This window comes from Octodon degus, unplaced genomic scaffold, assembly GCF_000260255.1.
Source record: "Octodon degus isolate 3935 unplaced genomic scaffold, OctDeg1.0 scaffold00035, whole genome shotgun sequence".
In the NCBI taxonomy this organism is placed as follows: domain Eukaryota; kingdom Metazoa; phylum Chordata; class Mammalia; order Rodentia; family Octodontidae; genus Octodon; species Octodon degus.
Genome location: NW_004524611.1, coordinates 14,681,232 through 14,696,715, shown reverse-complemented (window position 1 = coordinate 14,696,715; position 15,484 = coordinate 14,681,232). Strand labels below are relative to the sequence as shown.

Sequence of the window (15,484 nt, the reverse complement as noted above, 5' to 3'; positions counted from 1 at the left end):
GGGGAGAGCTGAGGGACACACAGGGCTGAGGGGAGAGCTGAGGGATGCACTTAGGGCTGAGGGGAGAGCTGAGGGACACACTTAGAACTGCTCAGCAGCACCTCAGTGTGTGTTGGTCACTGTTGAAGAGTTACTTCATTGTCTTGTGGTTGCTAGACCAGCTCCCTTGGGTGAGGTTTTTCCTACCTTGTGTCAGTGCAGGAGGGCTCCCTAGATCCTTCTGGAAGGTACTCTAGTTTCCCCCGAGAACCAGTGCTGCTAGGGCCTGACATGGCCACCACCTGGTGGGTGCTCAGTTTGGGTAGCACAGTCCTCCACAGGATGTATGCTGGGAACAGGCATCAAGGCAGGAAAGGAGGGAGAGGTGTCCTGTCATGGCCTCCACTGGGTGGCTGATAACAAAGCTGGAGTTGAGTGTGCTGGTACACACTAGTTATCGTAGCACTCTGGGAGGCTGAGGCAGGAGAATCACAAGTTCAAGCCAAGCTTAGGCAACTTAACAACTAAAGTGAGGCCCTGTCTCAAAAAGGCTTAAGGATGTAGCTCAATGTGAAAATCCTGGGTTCAAACCCCAGTACCAGAAAAAAAAAAAAAAAAAATTGGATATGGAGGGCAGCTATGCTGGGTGAAGTTGTACCCTCCATGTGACATCTAGGACTCTGTCATCTGTCACCCAGTAGTGTATCAACTGCACAGTGACCACAGGCAGGCTTGAGGTGAAAGGGCCCAGCTGGGGAGCTGTGCATTCACTATCATGGGCACAGCATTACCTTAGGCTGTGGCAATGGCAGATTTGAAGTGTGGCCTGGATGGGGCCAAGTATGGATTAAGTATTTACCAGGTGAAATGTCCCCGAAGGACTGGCTGGCCTTTCCAGGCACTGAGTGCCTGTGTGCCTGGCCAGCTCTGCCCCCACTCAGAACCCTCAAGTCCTGGGAACCCTGTGCATTCCAGCTGGAGGAAATAAAGGACCCTGCTGGGTAGCACCCACTTCACTGTGTGCCAGTGCCCCGTGCCCCATGGGGAGCCATGAGCTCACCTACCTGGGAGAGGGGCCAGGCAGAAGATGCAATAAATAAGCAAGGGTGGCTTGGAAGGTGATCCATATTGTGGGAGAAAAATAAGGCAAGGAGATCGGAAAGAGTAGATGAAGCATAAAGCTTCAAATCAGTCAGGGTCAGCTGCCTTAGAACCTAGCGTTGCAACAGTCTCAGCAGAGGTGAGGGGACAGGCCCCACAGATGCCAAGAGGAGGAGCGTCCTAGTAATGCAAAGGCCCTGTGGTGCGAGCATGTCCCAAAGCCAGCCTGGCTACAGTGTGAGCAAGGGGAAAGAGCCCTGATGGCTTGCAGACATGAGGGAAAGGCAGAACCCTGTGGGCCCTGCAGGGCTTTGGCTTTTACCCTGCAAGATGGAGCCATCAGAGCACTTAGCTGAGGGCATCTGGCTGCACTTTGTCCAAGTCTCTCTCTACCTGCTGTTCTGGGAGTGGACTGTGGGTAGAAAGGAGGCCACTATGAATCTGTTGCCATCTCTGAGACAAGAGGTGGCTGTAATAGGGACCAGGTGGTGGCTGTGGTGAAAGGGACTAGATTTGGGATCTATTTGGAAGGTGCAGCCAAAAGTGAGATTTAGCACAGGTTCAACATAAGAAGTGACAGGGAAGTGCAGATGAGTCCCAGGCTTTGGTCTGAGCCACTGGCAGTAGAGTCCAGGCTCTTAGGCAGCAGGTCTCTTGGGAGGAGGCTGACTCAGACAGGAGGGGCTTCTGGATTCTGTTCAGACTCACTAAGTTTGAGATGCCAGGTAGACAGGAAGAGGAAGATGAGGGCAAGGAGGGACATAGGCAGGAGATGCTCAGTGGGACATCACAAACGTGCAGATATCGTCCAGATGGCCAGGCCAGCAAGCATGAACACTGTTTGTATGCTAGAGCAAAGAAGGGGCCAGAGCAGTCTGCAGGAGAGGAGAAATTGGCTGGGAACACCTTGTAAAAAGGGTGCTCAAGCCCCCCAGGAGAGGGGTGGTACAGACCCCGCAGGCATCTCTAGTCACTGTGGGAATGGGGTGCCAGGTCCACTGCCTCACCCAGCCTGCAGGGACTAATCTAACATAGCAGCCTCCCCCCCTTCAGGGAAGCCATGGGCACAGCACCCCAGGCCTTGCCACCTCACTCTTTCAGCCGCTGTTACCCTTTGTACCTGGATTTGAAATGGAATGGTGGGGTCCAGCCGCTTTAGGCCTTGAGCTTGATGTTGCTCTGATTGTTTTCCCCTCCACGAAATGTACTCTCTAGAAAACCTTTCAGTCTCCCAGAAGGATGAGGCCCCATAAACCTCCGTAATGGAAGGGGATTCCCTTACCTGTCAGAGGCAGAGCCAGCCCTGCCCTTCTCCCTAGTGATAGGCTGTTCCTATCCACACCCATGCTTCATGATGCTCAAGACCCTGGATAGTGGTGCACACCAGAAGTCCCAGCACTCTGAGACACTGAAGCAGAATTGCAAGTTCAATCTCAGCTTGGGTATCCCAGCTTGGGCAATAATGAAATCCTGTCTCAAACAGTAAAAAAAAAGGGGGGGGGCAGAAGATGTCATTCAGTGGCTCAGTGTAACTCAGCCACAGGTAAAGCACCCTGTTTAATTGCCCAGCACTGCAAAAGAAAAAACTTTGGTTCTTGTACAGGTCCCCTACCACCGCTGGGTTCCCACTGCTCGGTGCTATCACTGGCAGGCCTGTCAGAAGGGACACCCAGCATCCCTCACCCAAGTCCCCCATTCCCCTCCAGGTCTGACCATATCAACTCCTGATTCTTCCACTGCTTCCTGCCACCTCATTCTGAGATCACCCTGTGAGCTTCTGGCCACTATCACTATGACACTTTGGATTTTTTGTCTGCTGCTGAAACCTCAGCCACCCCTGGGCCTGGGTCTCTCCAGCCTCCATCTCCAACTTTAGGCCCCAAGTCCATGTCCCCGCCATATGTCCTCTTAGCTGTCTACTGACACTTCATGTATCCAAAACCCAACCCAACTGCTGCCCCCTCTTGTCCACTTTATACCTCCCTCCCAGCTTCTGCACAACAATAGGGTCCCTCTGATTGTCACCACTTCCCTGCCCTGGCTGTATGCCCCAAGTCCATGGGTTATCCATGAGCTCATGAACTTCCTAAAGGTCAGGCCCAGAATTCAGCCCAGTTCTGGAAGTCTGCAGCTCAGGACCCTCCCTTGATGCCACACAGCACCCTAGAGATGTGACCACAGCCTGGTCCACATGTCCCGTCCTGCTGCAGAGGAGGCAGGGAGGACTCACATCTTCCTCAACAAGGTCTGTAGCTGAGGCCCTGCCCAGTGCGGAGTAATGAATCCCAAGCATGGCCTGGGTCCCTGGGCTCTGGGACAGTATGTGGGCTCCTGTATGTAGATTGAACCCAGAGCCTTCACACTGAGCCATATCTCAGCCCTTTCTCAATTTCTTCATTTTGAGGCAGAGTCTCCATAAATCACTAAGTTGCTCAAAGACAAATTCAACTTGTCCCCCTCCTGCCTCAGCCTCCCAGAGTGCTAGGATTACAGTGTGCACCACTATACTACACAGCTACTCACTTCCACTTCTGCTGCACACGTACACCAGCCAGCCCTTGGCATCCTGCAGAGTGCCTTCTTCAGGGACAGCTCCCCCAACACTCAGCCCTGCACTGGGGATCTCCTGAGCTGTGCCCCAGGTCTGGGTGTGTTGGCTGCCATAGGATGTACGTGTCATCACTGAGATGGGCAGGGCTGCCTAGGGCTGAGGGGCCGTGCTCCAGCTCTTGCACATGCACCAGTGTCACCCACATGCACAGGCAGGGGCTGCGCCACTGTCCCGCAGCAGGCCTGTGTGGTCGCTGGGTGGCCACAGGCTGGCAGTTACAAGGAGTAGGCTGACCACGGGCAATCGCATTCCCTCTGTGGGGATGGCAGTCATCTTCCATAGGCTCCCCAAACGCTGTCCCCCTGTCCTCTTCATCAGTGTCTCATCCAGGGCTCTGTCTACCACCTACAGGATCACCCCTGCTTTCACCTGCTCCTGCAGACAGCCAGTGCCAGGAGCTGCCCAGCCCCCTTCCTCAGCCCAAGCCCTTTACTGTTACCATTACTCAGTGTCCTGCTAGCTTCCTGCTTGTCCTCTCTCCCCACCTCTCACCATGACTCCTGTCCACCTGCCCTCCTGAGCATGCCCAGGACAGCGAGGCAGCCAGGCCTGAGGGTCATGCATTGTGCTTTGTTCCCATCAGGAGCTACTAGAGCTTTGCAACTCACCAAGCTCAGACCTAACCCTGCCCCCAACAGCTCTCCTTCCATGGCCCAATCTGACCCCACACAAGAAAATGAGGCCCACGTGGGGCCTAGGAAGTGCGAGTCTCTGTGTAAAGGCTGGGGGCAGAGGCTACTCTTGGGTCTGGCCCCACATGGGGACACCCCAGCTCTTCGCGGGTAACACAGGGACCATCTCTTCCCACTGATTCCACTGTTAGGAGATGTGGGAGGGAAATGCTTGGCTTAGAGTGGCCACCAGGCGATGGAGCAGTGGGGTGAAGCTGAGCTGTCCCCAGGCCAGGCAGTCTGCCATCTGACAGCAGGTCTGCACACTGTCCAGGAGGGGACAGGAACTAAGCCAGTTCCTGGCAGCTCTCACAGCCTGGAGCCTTTGAGCATTTCTGAGACCACAGTGCCCCCTGGTGGGCATGAAGCCCTTCATGGGTCTCAGTGACCCTGACAGCTCTCCCTAACCAAAGGTAGTTGTCACCATTTTACAAAAAATCAGAGAGGGTGGCCTAGCTGCCCAGAGTCACAGCCAGTGGAGTGGAGCCAAACCCCGCTCTTGGGCCCTTTGGCTGCCAGGCAGCTGAGTGCCTGTGGCCACAGGCGGTGCCAAGGGCCCAGCCTTAACTAGCTTCCCTCCATGCCCACCCTGCTGCAGGACAACAAAGTCCAGACAGTCCGGATCTGCCTGGTTGCTAAGACAGCCCCTGGCTCTGGGATGGGAGAGGGACCGAGCTGTGGGTCAGGGGACACCAGGGGCCATCCTTTCCTCCTTTGCATCTGGTGCCTTTTATAGGTGGGGATTCTCTCCCTCTATACCCCAACTGCTGTTCCCCCCGTTCCTCATCCCCTTCTACCCCCAGATATTCCTGTTGATTATCTCAGAGCATCAGCCCTGGAAGAAACTTGAGGCTCACTGGAAGAAATGGGGCTCCTTGCCTTGCTTACCAAGACAAAATGGAGCCCAGAGAAAGAAGGGGTCTTCAGAGTCGCCCAGTCTTGGCAGAGCCAGGGTACTCCTGTTTTCTCTTTCCTCACCTGAAATCTAGGGGACTTTTGGAGACCCCACTGCACAGGCCTAACAATGGCCTTTTAGGCTTTTTAACAATGGCACCCCTACTTGGGGGAGGGCTGGAGTGTGCCAAGGGTCTTCCCAGGCTCCTCTGATGCCACCTCTCCCTCTGGCCACAGGGCGCTGTGCAGAGCTGCAGGTCCATGTCACCGAGGCCATAGCCACAACCACAGAGCAGAGGGAGCTGATCGCTCGGCTGGAGCAAGACCTCAGCACCATCCAGTCCATCCAGCGGCCAGACGCTGAGGTGAGCCCTGCCATCTCCCTACCACTACCACCACGGCCACCCAGCTTCCTTGAAGCTTCCCAAATCAGCCGCCACTTCCGAGGCAGCAAGGGCAGCAGCCCCTTCCTGACCCCAGGGGCTGTCCCCCACACTTGACACTTTCCCTGCTCACCCCTTACCCAGCTGGGGACACCAGACCCCAGGGCTCCCTCCAACTGGCAGACACAGATGTGTCCCCTGCCCTGGGGCTTTGGACAGAAGCACACACAGCCAGGATCATACCCTGGACCACAAGGGCAAGGCCCCAAGACCCAGGAGGCCCAGCCGCTGACAGGTGCTGCGGGTATCGCCCCTAGGCTCGCACAGGCCTAGGCTTCTCTCCTTTGGTGGCCCTGATGCAGGTGCCCCCTGCAGCCAGGCTTACCACCTGCTCCCTGCCCACCCTGAAAGGTGACTCAGTGCCCACTGTGTGCTGTGTGGTGGCATCACCCCTTCTCCTCTCCCCTGCAGGGCGCTGCTGAGAAGATCCCGGAGCCCATCAAAGAGGCCACAGCCTTGTTCTATGGTAAGCAAGGAGTGGGGAATCAGGACACCTGAATCAGAGAGCATGCCCCTCCCTCAAAGAAGGACAGGGCCCCACCCCCACAGAGCAGGGGGCCACCCACCCACACCTAATCCTGTCAGTGGCCTTGGGTCTGAAACAAGCAAGAGCTGTGTGACATTGGAGGAGAGGTGGTTCTGGGTACTAAGGCTGGAACCTGAGGCCACTGGGCCAGGGCATGAGGGGGAGCCTCCCCAGATCCTTCACAGCACCTTTGTTTCACAGAGGGCTGGGCCCAAGATGGTGGGTTCAGGGGCCTTGCATCTAAGCACAGAGAAAGGGGGAGGGGAACTCTGGGGTTCCCAGGCCTGGTTCTCAGCTCTCAGCCTCCATACCTCTGCTTGTCCCTTCTATTTTGCCAACCTGCTCAGCCCCAGGAAGATAGTGTCTGCCCCACAGTCTGGGCCCAGAATCCCTCAGTATTAGGCCACACTGCCCAGTGCTCTCCTCTGGGCTCTGCCTTCCCTGTCCTCAAGCTACTCTTTGATACCTCTTAGGACCAGTGACACCAGCCAGTGGCTCCCTCCCTGAGGGCCAGGTCGATTCCCTGCTCTCTATCATCTCCAGCCAGCGGGAGCGCTTCCGGGCCCGGAACCAGGAGCTGGAGGCTGTGAGTAACTTTCCTCTGTTCCTCTGTCCACTATATGCTCAGTCCCAAAGCCACAGAAGGGAAAGACACAGGCTCAGGGGATAAAACTTTCACAGCCCCTAAACTACAACGAAGTTAGAATTATACTGTGTAGTTAGGGAAGGCTTCCTGGAAGAGGCCGTGCCATGCTGGGACTTGAAAGAAGCAAGCACTCAGGGACACGGGGCTGGTCCCAGGTTACAGGGAGAAGGTACAAGACACAAGACAAGAGTTGCAGGTAGGCTTTCTCCTCCCAGGCTAGGACACCCACAAAGCCTTGATGCAGGGGAATAGAGGGTAAGATGGGTCACTCAGGTATCCAGTGCAGGACAGAAGGCTGCTCAGGGGGTAGGTGAACCACGCAGGGACGGCCAGGAGCTGCTTGGGGTGGGGAAAGCGAGGAGCCCCAAGAGTGTGATGCTGCTGAGGACCCAGCCCAGAGCTGCATGGTGCCCAGCCAGGGCATGGTGCCGCCTGGGCAGCAGCCTCAGCATGGCAGAGATCCAGACCCCAAAGCAGATGGGCCCAGAGGGCACAGATGAAGAGGAGCATGAGGGGTTCAAGGCAGGGCCAGGCTATTCCTGAGGCATGGCGGACACAGCACAGCGGTGCCCAGCACCCAAATGAGACCAGAGAAGCACCTAGAAGTGGCGGCAGGCTGGCCTTGGGGGCTCAGCAGACCCCGCCTGCCCAGGGACGCCGCCACTCACCAACTCTCAGTGGGAGAAGAACCAGGCAGATCACAGGCCAGGCCTGTGCCATGCCCCCTGTGTGGGACCCAAGCTCTGGAGCAAGCAGCTCTGTGGGGGGACCATGGGGCTCCCTGTTGCAGCTGCCTGTGTACCTAGGCTGTGGACTGGAAACAGCCCCCTGGCAGTTGGGGACTGGGGACACCACGTTGTGGCACAGCCCATATTAGAAAATCTGTCAGAGGAGAAAAAAGTATTTGTAGGACCCCAGCTTTTGCTTTCAAAACATAGCCTTTGTCCACGTCCTTTGTAAACACTGGTAAAACAGACTAACAGAAGCCAAAATGTGCTGTCCTGGCCACCTTTGGATACAGGGACGGACCGTGCACATTGTCCATCCGACGCCACCCCTCGCCCCTCAGCCTTCACCTCAGGGCACACCTGAAGCTCTCCCATGAACAGGGACCCTTGTCCCTTGTCCCTAGCCCACGGCAACCACTGTTCTACTTCCTGTCTGTGCCCCCAACTGCTGGGAACGCAGATGATAGAGCCATGCAGGAAGTGTCCTGTGGGGACAGGCTCATTTCACTGGCACCCTGTCCTCTGGCTCATCCAACTTGCAATGGTGACCTCTGACAGAGATCCTTCCTTTCAGAGGCTGAATAACAGTGCATTCTAGGCCAGCATCACTATTTCTTTCAGTACCGAGGATTGAACCCAGGGCCTTCCCACTAAGCTACAGTCCCAGCCCTGTTTTAAAGCAGGGCTAAATTGACTAGTTTCCCAGACTGGGCTGACTTGTGATCTTCCTGCCTCAGCCTCCCAGAGTGCTGAGATTCTGGGTGGGCACAAGCATGCCCAGCTACCCACCGCATTGGTTTATCCATTTACATATCAGGCCCGGGGTAGCTTCCAGGTTTAAACGATTGTGAATAATGCTGCTTTGAACACAGGTGTACAAATGTTCCTTCAAGACCTTGTTTTTCTGTTATTTTGGATATATTCCCAGAAATGGAATTGCTGGATCATATGGTAATTCTTTGTTTAATTCTTCAAGGAACTGCTATACTACCATGTACTTCTTTTGTACTACTTGAATGTTGAATAGTTTTAAGGAAACGTTCATTCAAACATCTGAATGAATGGAAAGTGAGATCCTGTTTCCCCTTCCTTAACACTGGCAAACCCTAAAACCAGGTATTGTCTGATCCCATTCATATGAAATATCCTGAACAGGCAAAAGTATGGCTTCTAGGAAAGGGGGAGGAGGAAACACTGACAGGTTTGGGGCTTCTTACGGGGATGATGCCTTGGAATGAATGGTGGGCATGACTGTGAATACACCAGCCAGACATGGTAGCACACTCATGTAATCTCAGCTACCCGGGAGGCTGAGGCAGGAGGAGGACAAATTCAAAGTCAGCCTGAGCAAGTCATGAACTCAGAGAGACCCTGTTTCAAAATATAAAAGGTGGGAAGGAGTGCTAGGCCCATAGCTCAATGTGAAGACCCTGGACTCAATCCCCAATAGCAAAAAAGTAATTGATTAAAAATGACTAGGTGTGGAGCCGGGAAGATGGCTCAGTGGAATAAGTGCTTCCCTGGCAAGCGCAAGGGCCTGAGTTCAATCCCCGGTTCTGCAAAAAAAAAAAAAAAAAAAAAGACTAGGTGTGTAGCTCAATAGTAGAGTAATTGTCTAGCATGCATAAAACTTTGGGTTCAATCCCCAGTACCAGGAAAGAAAAAAAAAAATTGTGACAATAGTAAAGATAACTGAACTGCACACTTAAGGATGGTGATGCTTGTGTTCTGTGAATGGTGTCTCAATAATTTTTAGGAGAGCTAGATCTAAAGATCTAGCTTTTGTACATATCTTTGCCTAATATGTACAAAATAGTAATTGTTAGCTGGTTAATAATATCAAAATCAAACAATGAAGAAACCCCATGGGAGGGCTGCTTGGGGCAGGATCCTGGGAGGGCAAGGGACACTTCCCAGAGTCTGGAAGGTTCAAGCTCAGGCTAGGACCTGGGAGAGGCTGGAAGTACCCAGCCCTGCCCACTGCCCATATACGCACCCACTGGCCCACAGGAGAGCCGCCTGGCCCAGCACACCATCCAGGCCCTGCAGGGTGAGCTGGACAGCCTGCGAGCAGACAACATCAAGCTCTTTGAGAAGATCAAGTTCCTGCAGAGCTACCCTGGCCGGGTGAGTGCCCACCCACATTCCCCTGTGGGGCACAGGTGGGAGGGGCTGGCAGCACCCCAGAGAGCATGGGATCAGACGCCAGCGCTGAGCCTAGGGACCCCAATTTCTGCCTCCACTCCACATAGTGCAGCCCCATAGGGATCTGTTCACCAGAGTCAGCCAAGAGCTGCCCAGTGAAGTGGAGGTGATCCAGTAGGGCACACCAGGATCTGGGACCCCGTCCCCACACTGCCCCTGGCCTCTCAGCCACCAGCCTTCCAAGGGACCAGCATATGTATGGAAACTGTTCTGTGACTGAGGGGAGACCGCATAGGTAGTAAAGAAGGAGCTAAGATATCCATGGCCAGGACCGCCAGGGACTGCAGCCCAGCCGAGTCCCACCATTGCAGCTGGATTACTATTGGCCACCAGAGGGCGCCCAGACTCTGCAAACTAATGCTGCTTATGTTAGCTTTTTTATTTTATTGGTTTTTTAAATTAGAGTCTCACTATGTAGCCAGGCTGGCCTCGAACTTGTGGAAATCCACCTGCCTCATTCTCCCAAATGCCAGGATCACAGGCATGTGCCACCATCCTGGCTGTTCTTGTTAACTTGGGTGAAGGTCTCTCCCAGGTGCCTGCCTGCCCCCTGTAATCCCAGCTACATAGGAAGCTAAGGCAGCAAAATCATTTGTGTCCAGGAGTCAGCTTGGGCAACATAATGAGATCCCAACTCAAAAACAAAAACCAGTTCAGGTCCCATGTCAGCTGTCTTGTCCCTTCCAGTCCATCTGTGCCTTAGTTCTCCGGATGGGCCCAGAGGTGAGGTGACCTTGACCCTGGGGTAGAACTCTGGCCCCAAACCATGCCCAAAACCCTAGCCACCAGCCTTGTCCTGGCCTCCTCCCCCACCTTTGCATGGCCAATGAGGAAACTATGTGATTCTGTCTTCCTTCTCTTGGACACTGACCTTTCCCACTGCACCTCAAGCAACTGAGTCTCCTCTCTCCTCCTCCCCCTGCACAGGGGAGCAGCAGTGACGACACAGAGCTGCGGTACTCATCCCAGTACGAAGAGCGCCTGGACCCCTTCTCCTCCTTCAGCAAGCGGGTTCGTGAGCCCAGCAGGGAGTGGACACAGGCTGTCTGGACCCTAGGGAGGCCCAGTCCCTGGCACCCCACCTGCTCACTTCCAGTTCATCTGTGGGGGGCAGATGGGCAGAGTAGACAGATGGCATTGTAAAGATGCACAGTGCCATAGGGGCCCTGGGCCTGCCTAGGAATACCATCATCTGTGGCACTGAGGGCACAGCAGGGGACAGGTGGACCTGGGGTGTGCTGTGGGGACCGGCAGACAAGCACAGGGGTCTTGGCACCCGGCGGCAGGTGACCAGCAGTGAACTTTCCCACACGTGGGACAGGTAACAGATGGGGTGGGGAGCTCTTGAGTGTCACACTGGTTGGCACTGAGGCCTGGCCTCTGCAGGAAGAACAGCCTAGACATGAGCAGTGCCCCTCTCTTCACAGGGCCCTGTGGGGTCCTTTCTTCATTGTCCCCATCCCCACAGGAGCGGCAGAGGAAGTACCTGAGTCTGAGCCCATGGGACAAGGCCACACTCAGCATGGTGAGTCCCTGCCCCTGTGCCCACCCAGGACAGACTGGAGCTTCTGACACTGAGACCTCGTCACCTGCCCTTCAGCCCCTTCTAGAGAAGCCCCAGGAAACGCTCAGTGCCTTCCCGTGCCCTGCCAAGAGTGACCTAAACAGGGTCCTCTCCCAAGAGCTCTGGTCTAGTCATTCCCTGCAGGTGCTGTGATAGGGCTGCAGGGGCACCCTTCCTCCTCCATCCTATAGTCCAACTGCCCTGCCTGTCCTAGCAGTATGTCAGCTCCCTCCCTTCCCTCACCCCTCGTAGGCCAGGCCCAATCCCACTCACCTTTGTTTGCTCCCAGGGCCGCCTGGTTCTCTCCAACAAGATGGCACGCACCATCAGCTTTTTCTACACACTCTTTCTGCACTGCTTGGTGTTCCTGGTGAGTGGCTACCCAAGGGTGTCGCCCAGCTTTCCCACACTACCCAGCAACCTTTCTCAGCCCTGGGCTACTGCTCTCCCTTGCAAGGGCTTTGACCTGCCCTGAGCACAAGGAGCCAGCCAGGGGAGACGGACTGTCCCCAGGGGCATCAGTCACAGGCAGAGGCCAAGCAGAGGCCTAGTGATGCAGCTGAGTCTGCCATGCTGGGGGGGTTGGCAGCACAGGTCATGTGCAGCCAACTCACAGGGTCCCTGCTGAACCAGGTGCTCTACAAGTTGGCCTGGAGCGAGAGCGTGGAGAGGGACTGTGCTGCCACCTGCGCCAAGAAGTAAGAACCTCAGCTCTACAACCCCAAGCCAACACCCCCAAGACCTCTGCAACATTACCAAGCTCCCCAGTAGGCTCCCTGCTCCTCCACCTTCATGCTGGCACACCCTAGCCCCACCTGTTGTGGGATATACCCATCCTCCCTCCCCCACACCCTCACATGTTCACCCTTTATACTCGGCCTCAGCAAGTTTCTGTGCCCCCAGGTTTGCTGATCACCTGCACAAGTTCCATGAGAATGACAACGGTGCAGCAGCTGGCGACTTGTGGCAGTGACCCTGGAGGCCTCCCCACCACAGTTATGGCTGCATTCCCCACCCCTGCTTGAGCAATTACTTTTAATGACTTAGGCTTTCCCAGAACCCCTCCCCACATGGAAACTGTCCTTGTCCTCAGCCCAACAGCTGCCAGAGGTCCTTGGAAGAGTGTCACCACATCAGGCACCCCAGGTCCAGATGGCCCCCAGGGCCCAGTCAGGCCAAACTATCACCCCAGTGTTAGGCTGGAGACATAGCCAGGTCTCTACCCACAGCCAGACCTCTAGCCCTGGTGGCAGTGAGCCTTGGCTGTGACAGTATCAGTCACCAGTGATTGTGGCAGCAACACGGCTCTTGGCACCCCTAACCCCAAAAGTGAGAGCACCCCTTCCAGGCGGGTGGGCTTTGTGCTGAGCCCCTTCCACCTGCTATGGTCACCAAACTCACCCTGAGAGCATGGTTTAGGCAAGACCTAGACTGCTGACCACCACTGCAGGGGAAGCCCCAGGATGGGAGTTGCTACCACCCCTCCCTGTCCCTGTCACATCATTTCTGCTTTCTTCTTTAGCAAGGTCTTCTGGTTTCTAGATGACGAAGCATCTCAGGCCCAAAAGTAGGTGTGGGCCATCCTGGGGTGGCTGCCTCTTCAGGCCAGGGAAGGTCTTCCTAAGTTAGGTTTGCACTTGCACATTTAGCTTTGCACATGAAGAATAAATAAACCACAGTTGCAGCCATACTGGTGTCCCATGCTCTACGACTCCTGAGCTCTGGGACACTGGGGTTCTGGAGGCCTGGGAACTGGGTTGGCCCAGTGACTTGGGGCATGGCCATGGCACATAGGACCTCTCTCCCATCTTCCTGTCCCCATGATTTCTGTGAGTGGGTCCAGAGCGTGGCTAAAAGCCAAGCCCACCCTGGCTCTCTTGAGCAGACATGCAGCTCCATCAGAAAGGGAAATCTGCTCCTCTCTTCACGTCATCTGACTGGCTGTGGCTGGGAATGTGACATGTCTTGGCAGCTCCACATCAGTGCTTGGGAAAATCCCTGCTTCCCTTTCTGTGCCCCCCAAAGCTATGTCTGTGTCCTGCTCCTTTCCCTTTGCCAAATGCATGCCCACCAAAGCCCTGGTGCCAGCCTTGCTTAGAGACTCTGTGGGGCCACCAATTCTGGGCTACCTCAGCCCCAGCCCAGTCCATTCTTTTGGACAGTGGCTAGCATTATCATCCCCTGTGCCAGTTACCCAGGAGGCTGGCCACAAACCCCGCTTGGCCCTGTAGTGCAGCAGGCCAGAGCCCTCTGCACCATCTGTCTCGGGTTTCATCCTGAACTGTGGAGCTGGGCCATCCAGGGGCCCCTCTTTGGGGTCCCACCCAAAGCATCCCTTATCATCTGCCTCTTAAGAACTTCCTCCAAGAGCCCAGAACCTCCTGCACTCAGGGACCCAGGTTAGACTTGTCCTCCCTGAGCTCAATTCCTGTGGGGGAGCCCCCACCCCCACAGACACTCTTGGCCAACCACAGCCCTTGCCACTCCCTTTCCACATCTTTCATCAGTTCCTCCTTACGGGCCAGAGTCACTGGGCAGAGAGCCCCTCCTCACTTCCTCCTCCCTGGGAATCAGAGCTATTGTCTTGCCAGGCTTCCCCATCCCACAACCCCCTCTGGTCACAAACAGCCCACCAGTATGCTCGGGGCACATCTTGGAAGCAGGTCTGTCCACTGCTGTGCGGGCTGCCCCCCTCCCAGGAGGGTTGCGGTCCACAGCCAGGCTGCCCTAGGCAGAGTAAAGGCCTCTCTCTTGCTCTTGCTCTTCCTCTCTCTGCTGGCAGTCAGCCCCCCACCACCACACCCCTCCCTGCCCAGCCTCATTCATAGCTGTCCTGCTTCCCAGGAGGGCATCCAGCCTGTGTGCTGCTGGGATCGATGGCTGGACCATCGCCTAAGTTTTCATTAAGTGTTTGCTGGCCAGCTGCTTCAAGGGGGCAGCTGGCACCAGGGCCTCAGCCAAGAACTAGCTGGCTTCAGTGCCTCCTTGCAGGGCAGTGCTAGAGGTGGTAGTGAGCAGCAGGTGAGGGGTCCATTTCACCAGCCCACAACTCCCCTCCAGGAGCTACCCTTTTCCATCCCTAAAGAGCTAACACGCTCCCATCCCCTGCCCCCTGGAAAGTCAGAGATGAGATGGCTCTGGAAGAGGTAAAAAGCACTGGAAAAGGTCAGAGGTCAAGTCAGGAAAGGCATCAGAAGGAGACACTTCCAGGAGGGAGCCTACAGCAAATCACTGAGCCTCTGCCAGAGAGGCCCCTGGGGCTAAAAGTCTAGAGCAGGGGGCAAGGAGGGACAGGAGAGGAAAAGGTGCCCAGGGAGGGCTCTCACCTGTACCCATTCGCTCCCTGCACCTTTTCAGAGCCTGGTGAAGCGCCCCCCAGTCCCCATTCAGACCACAAACGCCTGCAAAGCCCTGCAGGGCTTATTCCTTAGTCTGGCTTCTCTCTGCCTCAACAGTGGCTGATATATGAAGCCAGACGGGGTGAGGAACCAGGGGTGTGGTCCCCCATGAGCGCATACGACCTCCAACACCTCTCCCAGAGGCGCCAGTGTCCTCACCACACAGAAATTGTGTGGGGACTGCGCTGGGGAGGCTCCCACCCTGAAGTCCGAGGGCTATTTCCCGCGCTTGAAGGGCCGGAGGGAGGGGGCGTGGTGCTCGCCCTCCAGATTTATGAGAACCAGACAGACTTCCTCCGTTGCGACATCTGCGCTTTCTCGAAGCTCCAATTGTCCTCGCGGCGAAGGGCCCAGCCACAATGTTCGCCCGGGCCTGGCTTCAGTCACCGCGGGGCCAATCCGCGCTTCCACGCGGGACCCCCACCCTGCCCCACCCCGGGCTCCAGGAGACGCCTCGACCCGGCAGGAATCACAGCAAAAGGGTTGGGGTTGGCTCGGCCACACGGAGACCCTGGCTCCTGACAGGGCGACTTTACGCCGGTTCCCTGCCCCCATAACCCCAGAACCCGACGACCTCTGGCAGAGCGAGGGCCAGCCGACCTAGCACGCGCAGCTCCGGCTGGGTGGAGGGCTGGGGGCGCGGAGGGGGTGGTCCCGGCGCGGCGCAAGGCGGGCGGAGGTGGGGCCTGGGCTGGGGGCGGGGCCCGTGGGGGCGGGG

At 56.2% G+C, this 15,484-nt stretch overlaps 2 protein-coding genes and 1 long non-coding RNA gene across 6 annotated transcripts in view; all 3 read left to right on the top strand.

Annotated features, from left to right (window-relative positions):
* The window catches only part of Cux1 (cut like homeobox 1), a 394,563-nt gene extending 381,507 nt beyond the window's left edge, over positions 1 to 13,056 (top strand). For all 4 annotated transcript variants that reach the window (XM_004630467.3, XM_004630466.3, XM_023714408.1 and 1 more), the window contains exons 15-23: positions 5,494 to 5,621; positions 6,111 to 6,165; positions 6,699 to 6,811; positions 9,610 to 9,726; positions 10,732 to 10,815; positions 11,273 to 11,329; positions 11,658 to 11,738; positions 12,002 to 12,066; positions 12,272 to 13,056. In XM_004630467.3, the coding sequence (XP_004630524.1) occupies positions 5,494 to 5,621; positions 6,111 to 6,165; positions 6,699 to 6,811; positions 9,610 to 9,726; positions 10,732 to 10,815; positions 11,273 to 11,329; positions 11,658 to 11,738; positions 12,002 to 12,066; positions 12,272 to 12,341 (770 nt within the window). In that variant the 3' untranslated portion in view covers positions 12,342 to 13,056. The remainder of the gene's footprint in view (positions 1 to 5,493; positions 5,622 to 6,110; positions 6,166 to 6,698; positions 6,812 to 9,609; positions 9,727 to 10,731; positions 10,816 to 11,272; positions 11,330 to 11,657; positions 11,739 to 12,001; positions 12,067 to 12,271) is intronic.
* Positions 8,981 to 9,298, top strand: LOC111816588. The gene is made up of 2 exons (XR_002820947.1): positions 8,981 to 9,078; positions 9,187 to 9,298. It is a non-coding gene; the product is annotated as an uncharacterized LOC111816588 (long non-coding RNA).
* Positions 13,057 to 14,193: 1,137 nt separating the features above from the next.
* The window catches only part of Sh2b2 (SH2B adaptor protein 2), a 22,413-nt gene continuing 21,122 nt past the window's right edge, over positions 14,194 to 15,484 (top strand). Inside the window, exon 1 of the mRNA XM_023714576.1 lies at positions 14,194 to 14,198. The gene's annotated coding sequence lies outside the window, so the exon portion shown is untranslated. The remainder of the gene's footprint in view (positions 14,199 to 15,484) is intronic.